General features: G+C 42.1%; 1 protein-coding gene across 1 annotated transcript in view; it reads left to right on the top strand.

Moving 5' to 3' along the window:
• Positions 1 to 11,398, top strand: part of RYR3 (ryanodine receptor 3) — a 367,896-nt gene that overhangs the window by 232,815 nt on the left and 123,683 nt on the right. Inside the window, exons 59-61 of the mRNA XM_077322945.1 lie at positions 1,389 to 1,456; positions 3,035 to 3,156; positions 8,899 to 8,948. Coding sequence (XP_077179060.1) covers positions 1,389 to 1,456; positions 3,035 to 3,156; positions 8,899 to 8,948 — 240 coding nt within the window. The remainder of the gene's footprint in view (positions 1 to 1,388; positions 1,457 to 3,034; positions 3,157 to 8,898; positions 8,949 to 11,398) is intronic.

Raw genomic sequence — 11,398 nt, 5'->3', positions numbered from 1 at the left:
CCCCCAGCAAGCTGGATACTCAATTTACCGACCTCGGAAGGATGGAAGGCTGAGTCAACCTTGAGCCGGCTGCTGGGATCGAACTCCCAGCCTCATGGGCAGACAGCTCCAGACAGCATATCGCTGCCTTACCACTCTGCGCCACAAGAGGCTCATATGGTTATCTTATATCGCCCCAATTTAAAAGTCGCCTAACTCTATCAAAACTATTTATTCTACTTTATGATCTCTGTGTACCATATATATACGATCTCAAGTATGCATGTGCGGAGCCTCAGAACCTATAAGTTTTAACATTTTCAGTGCATGCCTCCCCTCCCACAACAGCTACTCACCACATGTACCTGTTCTATGTATGTATAAGTTATGAAAGAAAAATATACTTAGATCTCAGCTATGTGTTTATGGGGCATCACACAAGAACTATTCTGCCTGCAAAGGAAAAATCTCATCCATAAATAGACATAGCCTTTGCTTTTTCTGTTTGGGGAAAGTGGACTCTTGCAAGCATTGCCTTAAGTTTGTAAAACAAGGCTGTTGTTGGAGAAAGCTCTTACTGCATATCAAATGGCTACATCCTCATTTACGGTTCCCACTTGGCCAGCAGTGAAAACATCAGATTCCATGGCTTGGGTGTTGAGCACTCTAATCAGCACAAACAGAGCTCCAGTGAAAAGAAGTCTGCTGAACATAAGTGGAATTCAAAGTGTTTCAGTGCCATTAAAGATAATGTGCTATTAAAGTCAATGGGAAATTTTCCAATTCCATCTATTCCATGGTTGGGTGGTGGGGATTTGAGCATAACTGTAGGAGCATCTCCTCAAAAGAACCTTTAAGATTGTACCTAGGGGGTACAATTCTACGGGCACCCAAAGAGGGTGCCTCCATCTAACTTCCATGGTTTCCAGTGGTGAAGGAAAAAATATTCTGTTACTGTCTTTTCCCCCTCGCCATGGGAAATGATGGGGGAGAAATGAGAGCACCATCTTTGGGTGTCCATAGAGTTGGACCCCCTGGTCCAATCTTTTTGAAACTTGTTTCGTTGGGGAGAGGCTCCTGCAGCTATGCTGCAAATTTGGTGACTGTATCTCAAACCCCTGTCCCCCAGACTATAGAATAGGTGGAAAAATGCATCATATTAGGATGCAGGAGACTTTCAATGAGGCATTCTGTTGCAGGCCAGCAACAAGAGATTTGCAGGGCAGCAACATGATCATCTGCAGGTACTTTAATTAAGTACTGTTGGACAGTCACAAATGATAGCTATTTGTTGCAATATGCACAAATGGCATTCTAAAATAGAGAATGTAGTTGGTGCTCTTGGAATATTCAAATATTTCAAAAGTATATCAGCATTACTTACACTTGCATTCATTGTTTCTTTGCAGAAGCCATTGTCACCAGTGGAAAAACTGAAAAATCACCACATGACCAAGAAATCAAATTCTTTGCTAAAGTGAGTGACACATGTGTTCAAAGAATCTTCATTCATGTCCACAGCAATACAAAAACAAAGCATGTTTTAATGTGAAAGTTATGCAGGTAATAGAACCCAATTCCCATCGTAGGAGGTGGCTAATGAAATCAGTAATGCACATTCCCAAAATACTGCTTGGAGACATAATTGTTGAAAAATATTTTTTCTACCTAGTAGATGATGTAGTTAATTTAGTTTAAAAGGAGTGTGTTTTATGGGACAACTGGTTACCTTACTTACTCAAAAGGAAAACAACTATGAATATAAAATGAAACCCTTAAAATGATGCAGCCAAAAATAATTAGTACTGTAATCTTTAACATGTATGTGAATATATGACAGCTCTATCTTTTTTAAAATGGAATATCTGGAGGAAAACCTAGACAAAAATGACTAAATACTGTAATGTCACCAGCCTGCTTTCTTGACCACTTTTTACATTTTAACTTATACATTAAATTGGTAACAGCTTGTTTGTATCAATCACTGTTTCCCTGCAGAATTATATAATGGCTCCAGCACTTAAATAGCAATAGGTACAAATGGAAGGGATGTAAGCTGGTGCATTTGCTGGGTCCTAGGGTCAGGTGAGAAATCATCCCAAACCTGTGCCAGAGCTTATAGCTTCTGGCCTTTGATGGAATTATGTGATATCCCATTTTGCTCTTTATCACGTTTTGATAGAGAGGTTACAGAAGTGGAATTTTCAACAACTTTTAACATCATAAAGGATTTCAAACTACTGATGAAATTATATGGTATTGTGCTATGATTTAAATTTAGATTTAGAGTACCTTTATTGGCATAAAATTGCAAAGCATAAAATGAAAATTTCAAACAGCTCCAGATGTAAAATCCATTGTAAAAAGATTTTCATTTAAAATTGCCAACAAAAACTTTGCTACTTTTATAACAGTTGCTGAATCCCTCACATTTAGTATCACTTTAATCCAGTGTTTCTCATTAACACAGCTGAATTTCAATTTCTTCAGATAATTAGCTAACGGCAACGATATACTTCAAAATTAGGACACACCAAAAGTATATGGTACAACGTGTCAGGGACACTACATCCATGTAAACAGTATCTCTCCTGAGGAGGGATCTTCAAAAATCTACCTTGGGTGACATTTGAGGGAAAGATGTTAGAAATGGTGTTGTGCTATGATGAGGCCCCTGATAATGATTATCTGCGTTGGGGTGATGACAGAAAAGTTTCATTCTAGTTTTGTTTTTCTATAAATTGCAACTGTGCTCTGTTAAGGAGATCTTACCTCTTTCCTTTCTGCTATACTTGTCAAGGCGCCTCTTCTCAGGAAAATGCTTATTTCCCTGCTTTAACAGCAACCATAAAACAGTACCAAAGCATTGAAACTAAGGCCCTCTCTCTTCCATTAGCAGTAGTAACAGCCTGTGGGCAAAACTCATGGGAAGAAGCTTGCAGGTAGCTTTGCCATCAGGGAACCTGAAGAAATTGTTGTTTCTGTGCTTAACTTGTTCCCTATTTGCATATTGTGGTTATGCTGGATTTCAGATTTTTGTTGTTTTCTTCTGTAGGTTCTGCTGCCATTGGTTGACCAGTATTTTACAAACCACTGCCTGTATTTCCTCTCTTCCCCTGCTAAGCCACTCAGCAGTAGTGGATATGCTTCCAATAAAGAAAAAGAAATGGTTGCAAGGTATATAGCCAGCTTGTACACATTCTCTGGCACTGTAAATTTAATGCTATAAAGATGGATCTTTTAAAATTTGTTCCCCAACTCAGAGCTTACAATATAATTTCAGAAAAAAATATAATTTCTTTGCCACCATCTCCACCACTTCAATGAGCCTCTTGTGGCACAGAGTGGTAAGGCAGCAGACATGCAGTCTGCAAGCTCTGCCCATGAGGCTGGGAGTTCAATCCCAGCATCCGGCTCAAGGTTGACTCAGCCTTCTATCCTTCCGAGGTCGGTAAAATGAGTACCCAACTTGTTGCTGGGGGGTAAACGGTAATGACTGGGGAAGGCACTGGCAAACCACCCCGTATTGAGTCTGCCATGAAAAAGCTGGAGGGCGTCACCCCAAGGGTCAGACATGACTTGGTGCTTGCACAGGGGATACCTTTGCCTTTACCTTTGCCACCACTTCACAGGTATTCCAATGGACTGTACAGTATAATCTATCAAATTCAGTATGAATCATCTGTCCACATTGTTCTAGCATGGTGTAGGTCACCCAGTTCTCTGATAAACCAGAGGAGCGGTTCTTGCCTCAAGGATGGGACTGTTTCGCACTAGGGATATTGCTGGATTTTAATTTTTAAAGGGTCAAGTTTTTTGTCCATATTGGCACTGAAATTTGCCCCTTCAGGCACAGACCCAAATTGCCCCCTCACTTGCCTGCAGCAATAGAATCCCCAGATAACCTGTTTTCAATTTTTCAAGCAAGGGACTAACAGGGTCTAATTTGGGGCTGCCCAATGCGGAAATGCATGCAATTAGATTTGTCCTCGTGCCCACCATTTTGAGTTGTTTGGGAATGCCCTTTCCCTCATAGCTGCCCTCTCTCCCCCTTCCTTCCCCTCCCTCCCTAAAAATCTGCCTTAAAAAAAAAGAAGTGCTACTGGACTCTAAATTTTTCTTTAAAAGGCTTAAAAATGCCATTTTAAGTTTTAAAAGCAGTCTTTTTTAACACAGTAGTGTTATGATGTTATAACTTTATAACTCAAGTTTTAAAAAAATATACATTTGGGACATTTGGGGGGCAGGGGGAGGCAATCAATTATGCAGAATAATGGGATTAAGAGGCGCAACAAAAACATAGGTGCAAGTGGGCTCCATTTTGCAGAAAACGTTTTTGGAAAAGGGGAAGGGAGCAAAGCATGATGGGAGGCTGCCTCTGTGCAGAAAACATGTAATGAATTTCAACCTGGGGAATAAGGGGAAAGCCCAAATAAGGGAAAGGCTAGAGTAAACTTGAAGTATCCAAAGGAAATCCAAAGCGAGGCTAAAATTAGGTATGTCTCCTAATATCAAAACGGTCTGGGATTGTTCAATAAAGGGCAATATTGTCAATAGCCTCAAAGAGCTTCATGTTCCACATTCCCACTGCCACCTCAGCTGAACATGTATGTGGGATGCCAAAATCACCCAGAGCTTTCTAGAATCCAGTAGGCCTCTGTGGGCAGATAATTTAAAATAGGCTCCTTTCCCAACAGCGTGTTGGGGCCACTTTCACATTTACCTTGAGTAGATAGTGGTCAGACCTTGCTTCAAGTTGAATCTCCAACACCTAAAACAAGCCTTCCCTCAAAAGCTCAGTGTAAAAAATTAAATCCAGGGTGAAACCTTTTTCATGTGTTGGGCCCATCACAATTTGATTGAAGCACAAGGAAGTCAAATAAGCTCTAAAATCTTGGGCCAATCCCAATGAAGTCATTTTGGCATAGATGTTGAAGTCCTCCAGAATGATCATTTTAGGAGCCTTCAGTACCAGTTCTGGGCAAATTGATGGAAGCTGTTAATAAAACAGAATTATTAATAATTCTAAGAGTCAGCATGGCTTTCTCAAGAACAATGTCAGACTAACCTTATCTCCTCTTATGAGAAAATTACTACCTTGTTGGTCAGGGGAATGCTGTGGATATAGTTTATCTTGATTTCAGCAAAACTTTTGATAAGGTTCCATATGATATTCTTACTGACAAGTTGGTAAAATGCAGTATAGATCATATTACTGTTAGGTGGTTCTATAACTGGTTGACACCAAACGGTCCTTGTAAACGACTCCTCATCCTCTTGGAGAGAAGTGATGAGTGGAATGCCTCAGGGATCTTCCCTGTGTTGTTCAACATATTTATAAATGATTTGGATGAAAAAATAGAGGGAGTGCTTATTAAATTTGCAGATGATACTAAACTGGATAGTCACTGACATGGAGCCAGTCATCCTGGAATGTGAAGTCAAATGGGTCTTAGGAAGTCTGAGCAACAATAAAGCTAGTGGAGGTGACAGCATTCCAGTTGAACTCTTCTAAATATTAAAAGATGATGCAGTAAAAGTGCTACACTCAGGGCCTTTTCGCACGGGGATCTTTGTTGCAAATTGTTTGCGGAATGAAAAATCGCCATTTAAAATAGTGGAATTCGTCGTTATGCATACCTGCCTTTGTAGTGGAATCAGTTGCGTTTTTTAGCGTTTCCCACAGGCTTCCGGTCTCGGCAGAAATCGCTAGAAAGGAAGCGCTATTGCCAAGCTCGTCCCGCCCCTGGCCGTCAAGCAGCCAATGGGCAGCCGTTAGCATGCTCCCAAACAGCCCCTTTCCCTTTAAGAAAGGTTTTTTTTAAAAAAAACAGACCCATAGCAACGAATCTAGGTAGATTCGTTGCAATGGAGAGACCCATCCAGCTGCCTAATGTGAGCTGTCGTTTGATTGTATGATCGTTGGCACGCTGCCTCGAGTGATAAAAAAAAAATCCCCCCCCCCATCTCACGGGCCCGATTTTCGGCTGAATTAATGTGTAAAAAATAAAGGGACTTTATTTCAGCAAACGGGCTTTTATGTGGTTTGTGCTTAGTGACTAAAGGTGAAGGACTGAAGCCAGGGAAGCCTCTAAACAGAAAGAGGCTCGCTGGTGCATTTATCCCCGCTCGCTCGGAGAAAAAAAAATGGTGATCGCTTCGCCGGAAGTTTGGAGGACAGGCTCAGGAGGAGGGACTTTGAAGAACCCGCAACAATGGTAACGCACAGGTCTTTAGCGCTATTGTTGCAGATTGGTTGCAGGAGTGTATCGCTATCCGGAGGGTGAATCCACTTTTCTGGATTCCCCTGAAAGCGCTACAACGAAGCGCTTTTTGCGGGTCGGTTTCAGGATTGTTGCAGATTGTCTACAACGTCGTGGGTTATGGCAAATTAGTAGCGTTTCCAATTAGCAACCATTGTGCTATTTTGAAGCCGTGCGAAATGGCCCTCAATATGCCAGCAAATCTGGAAAACTCATCAGTGGCCACAGGATTGGAAAAGGTCAGTTTACATTCCAATCCCAAAGAAGGACAATGCCAAAGAATCTTCAAACTACCTCACCATTGCACTCATTTCTCATGCTAGCAAAGTTATGCTCAAAATCCTACAAGCTAGGCTCCAGCATATGTGGACTGAGAACTTCCAGAAGTACAGGCAGGATTTCAAAGAGGCAGAAGAACTAGAGAACAAATTGTCAACATACGCTGGATCATGGAGAAAGCTAGGGAGTTTCAGAAGAACATCTACTTCTGCTTCATTGACTATGCTAAAGCCTTTGATTGTGTGGAGCACAACAAATTGTGGCAAGTTCTTAAAGAGATGGGAATACCAGAGCATCTTATCTGTCTCTTGATAAACCTATATGCAGGTCAAGAAGCAACAGTGAGAACTGGGCATGGAGTCACTGATTGGTTCAAAATTGAGAAAGGAGTTAGTCAAAGCTGTATACTGTCGCCTTGCCTATTTAACTTGTATGCGGAGCACATCATGAGAAAGGTGGGGTTAGATGAGTCACAAATTGGGATCAAGATTGCAGGGAGAAATATCAACAACCTCAGATATGCAGATGATACCACTCTAATGGCAGAAAGTGAAGAGGAACTAAAGAGCCTGTTGATGCGGGTGAAGGAGGAGCGTGCAAAAGTTGGCTTGAAACTTAACATCAAGAAAACGAAGATCATGGCATCCAGCCCTCTCAATTCCTGGCAAATAGATGGGGAAGAAATGGAGGTAGTGACAGATTTTACTTTCTTGGGCTCCAAGATCACTGCAGATGGGGACTGTAGCAAAGAAATTAAAAGACACTTGCTCCTGGGGAGGAAAGCTATGGCAAATCCAGACAGCATCCTAAAAAGCAGAGACATCACCCTGCCAACAAAAGTACATCTAGTCAAGGCTATGGCCTTCCCAGTTGCAATGTATGGCTGTGAAAGTTGTACCATAAGGAAGGCCAAGCATCAAAAATAGAGGCTTTTGAATTCTGGTGCTGGAGAAGACTTTTGCGAGTCCCTTGGACTGCAAGGCGAACAAACTGGTCAGTCCTAGAGGAGATCAGCCCTGACTGCTCCTTAGAAGGCCAGATCCTGAAGATGAAACTCAAATACTTTGGCCACCTCATGAGAAGGAAGGACTCCCTGGCGAAGAGCCTAATGCTGGGAGCAATTGAGGGCAAAAGAAGAAGGGGACGACAGAGAATGAGGTGGCTGGATGGAGTCACTGAAGCAGTAGGTGTAAACTTAAATGGACTCTGGGGAATGGTAGAGGACAGGAAGGCCTGGAGGATCATTGTCCATGGGGTCGTGATGGGTCGGACACGACTTTGCACCTAACAACAACAACTAAACTGGGAAGGGTAGCAAACACAGTAGAAGATAGAATCAAGATACAGTGTGATCTTGACAGGCTGAAAAACAGTGCACATCGTTGAAGGAAGTAAAAAGTCGGGTTCCCTGGGAATCTGTACTAGGACTGTTGTTATTTAATCTCTTTATGAATGATCTGGATTTGGGAATCAGTCATGAAATTGTCTTGTCTACAGATCACACTAAATAGTCAGGGTGATATAAACAAAAGTGCATTCTGAAGCAATTCCAGAAGAATTCTATACATTGGGGTAATGGGCGGAATATGTTCCGTGTAAGCATAGTGATACACATTGACATAAATATTTCAGCAACCCAAGTACAGGGCAACAATGAAAAAGAATATTGAGTACATTTTTGGTCACCCCGTCAAAAAGGATACTGTTGAAATTAACTAGAAGTCAGAGGCAGCAAATTTCCGGATAACAGTTCTAGTAGACAACACTAGGGGAGGACCTTGTCCTTTTTTGCCTGTTTGAACAATGTGGTATGAAGATATTTATATAACACCATGTGTAGCATCAGTTAATGGTAATTATTGTGAATAACGTTTGTGAGGGCGATCTGGCTGCAACATCTGCCACCCCATTGATCGCCAGGGTTGGTTGTGTATATCACAGGTATATATACAACATATTTCAAAATATCTGTTGTTTTTAAATGTGATTTTATCCACAGTATGTCTATGCTACTGTAACCTATCAGTGTAAATATGCTCCAGACAAGGTAGATAACAACAGTAAAATCAACAACCTATGCTCCATGCCTTAGACTAAAGGAATGTGAAACTGGCGGGTTAGTGTTCTCTAACATACAGTTGTTACAATTACAGTTGTTACAATACAGTTGTTACAATTTTCTAGTGTACAAACAATATATTTGGATATTTTATTTCTGAATGCAATTTTATCACACACATTCTGTTTTTAAATGCATTTAGTATTTATATTTCACATCTACCATTCTTAGAGTTCTCCTTTGTTTTAATTTGTAATCTGAAGAAATATTTAATCCCTGTGTCTCTTATCTCAAGTTTTACATTCTTTTCTGCTTTAGCCTTTTCTGCAAACTTGCTGCTCTTGTTAGACATAGGATTTCACTTTTTGGTAAGTTAAAATATTTTGATAAAGTAATAAATACAAAATAATTTCAGTGTTTTATTTATATTGTGGGGATGCTGAGTCTTGATTCAGGCCTAAACAAAGTGTCTTCAACGATGATGAGTCCTCAAGTCTGTCCCACTTTGGACCCATTATGCACGGCTGCTGTTATGGTGGGTGGAGGTTGGATGGAAGATGCACTGGAGGAAGGTGCGCAGCAAGCCATGTACAAATGGCACGGCGGCAACGCCTGGAGCAGCCAGTATCAACAGCCGAAGAAACTGCAATGTGGAGCAAACAGGACGGGAGTGCAGTGTGTCAATCAGGCCGCTCTCCCCCCGAATCCCCCTCCCCTGTGGGACATCCCCCGCCCAGCCCAAGGCTCCTGCCTCTGTGTCCTGGACTCCACAGCCACTGTTCAGTCCCCGTTCCCTTCATTCCCATGCGTTGATGTGGCTGTGCGATATGCTGCTGGTGGTGCCTGCCGGATGTGGTGTTCCGGCGCCCGCCTCCAGGGTAGCGCTGCCTGGGCACCCGCGGCCCTACCCGATTATGCACGCTCTCTCTCCAGCTCTGCATCTGGTTGCACCCTGGCTGGGCATCAGGCTTCGCTTTCTTCCGTGTTTCCCTAACACGGCTTTTTCAGCGGCTTACATCAAACCTGCACTGGGCTGCTGCCGGCGGCATGCATTATCGGGGATTTCCGCCGGCGCCGTTCAGCTCTGAGGCAGACTTTCCCCTCTGTGCATAATGGGTCTTGCTGGGCATTTGTCGTCTGTTCTGAGAGAAACTGCTCTGTGAGCACAGCTTCTAACAGGACTATGACTAGCCCAAGGTCACCCAGCTGGCTGTATGTGGAGGATCAGGGAATCAAACTCAGCTCACCAGATTAGACACTGCCACTCTTCACCATTACACTAAGCTGGCAAATCTCCAGTTAATGCAAAGGAATATCTATTCTTATTCATGTGAGTAAACATTTGATTCTCTCTTCAAATAATTATTTGTAAAAGGTAGCCTGCCACTAAGATATATAATATCCTCAGATGTTCTTTACATACTCTTAATTGCATGGTTTTTGCAATATCCCTGAACCAATAACATAATACGCTGTTTTCTGATATTTCAGTATTTCACTAGTTAACATGCCTCATTTTAGACTTATATTTACTGGCACAGAAAGTCTTGATACAACAGCATTCATTCCAACTGATTATTAACATATGAATATACTGTATGAGTACCCAGCTTGCTGGGGGGTAAAACGGTAATGACTGGGGAAGGGAATGGCAAACCATCCTGTATTGAGTCTGCCAAGAAAAGGCTAGGGGGTATCACCCCAAGGGTCAGACATGATTCGGTGCTTGCATAGGGGATACCTTTACCTTGATACTGTATTGCAATTAAAATGTAGAGAGCCAGTTTGGTGTAGTGATTAGGAGTGTGGACTTCTAACCTGGAGAGCCAGGTTCGATTCTGCACTCTCCCACATGCAGCCAGCTGGGTGACCTTGGGCTTGCCAAGGCACTGATAAAACCTTTCTGACCAAGCAGTGATATCAGGGTTCTCTCAGCCTCACCCATCTCACAGGGTGTCTGTTGTGGGGAGAGGAAAGGGAAGGAGATTGTAAGCCGCTTTGAGCCTCCTTTTGGTAGAGAAAAGCGTCATATAAGAACCAACTCTTCTTCTTCTAGATAGTGCTAATAAATAATCAAGGAGCTGTTCTTTTAAAATGTTATCTTTTGTGGCTCTGGGATAAAAGAAAAAGTTCATAGAGAAGAGAAGATGAAAGTGCTAGTTAGCTGAGTTCAGGGGCATTCATGAGAGGAAGCAGGACTCCTGCTAGGGATGCAGCTAGGATTGCCAGCTCTTGGTTGAGAAATACCTGACGATGAAAATTTAAGGAAAGCATAACACCTTGTTGAATCAGAGAAAGGCCTGAATCAAGGAGAGAAAACATGAGATAGATTCAATCTGTCACTCTTTTCTGTGGCCTTGACCTGCATTCGGGTTACCAACCTCCAAGTGGGGCCTGTAGATCTCCCAGAATTGTAAATGATCTCCAGATGGCATAGATCAGTTCCCCTGCAGAAAATGGCTGCTTTGGATGGTGGACTCCATGGTATTAGATCCTGCCCTCCCCAAACTGTACCCCAATAAAAAATCATGACTTGAGCTAGTTAGGAGACTTCCTTACAGGAGCAGAAAAGTACAAGATACCTATTCCTCTCTTTGTAGGTTTTCTACCTCTGGGATATTGTCTTGATTCTCTGGATTTTTCTGTGACTGATTTTGGAGCAGAATTTTCTTGCTGTTATAATTATCAGATTTACTGGGAAGATAGTACAGAAAAATTGAAAATAATTTCATCGTCATTGGCAGAATGAGTTGTTAGCTCTCTCCAGTATAAATACATTTAATGGACATCTTAGCTTGGTCGGTCTGTCTGTCTGTCT

Source organism: Paroedura picta, chromosome 2 (genome assembly GCF_049243985.1).
Source record: "Paroedura picta isolate Pp20150507F chromosome 2, Ppicta_v3.0, whole genome shotgun sequence".
NCBI classification, from domain to species: Eukaryota; Metazoa; Chordata; class Lepidosauria; order Squamata; family Gekkonidae; genus Paroedura; species Paroedura picta.
This window is presented reverse-complemented; position numbering and strand designations above follow the sequence as displayed.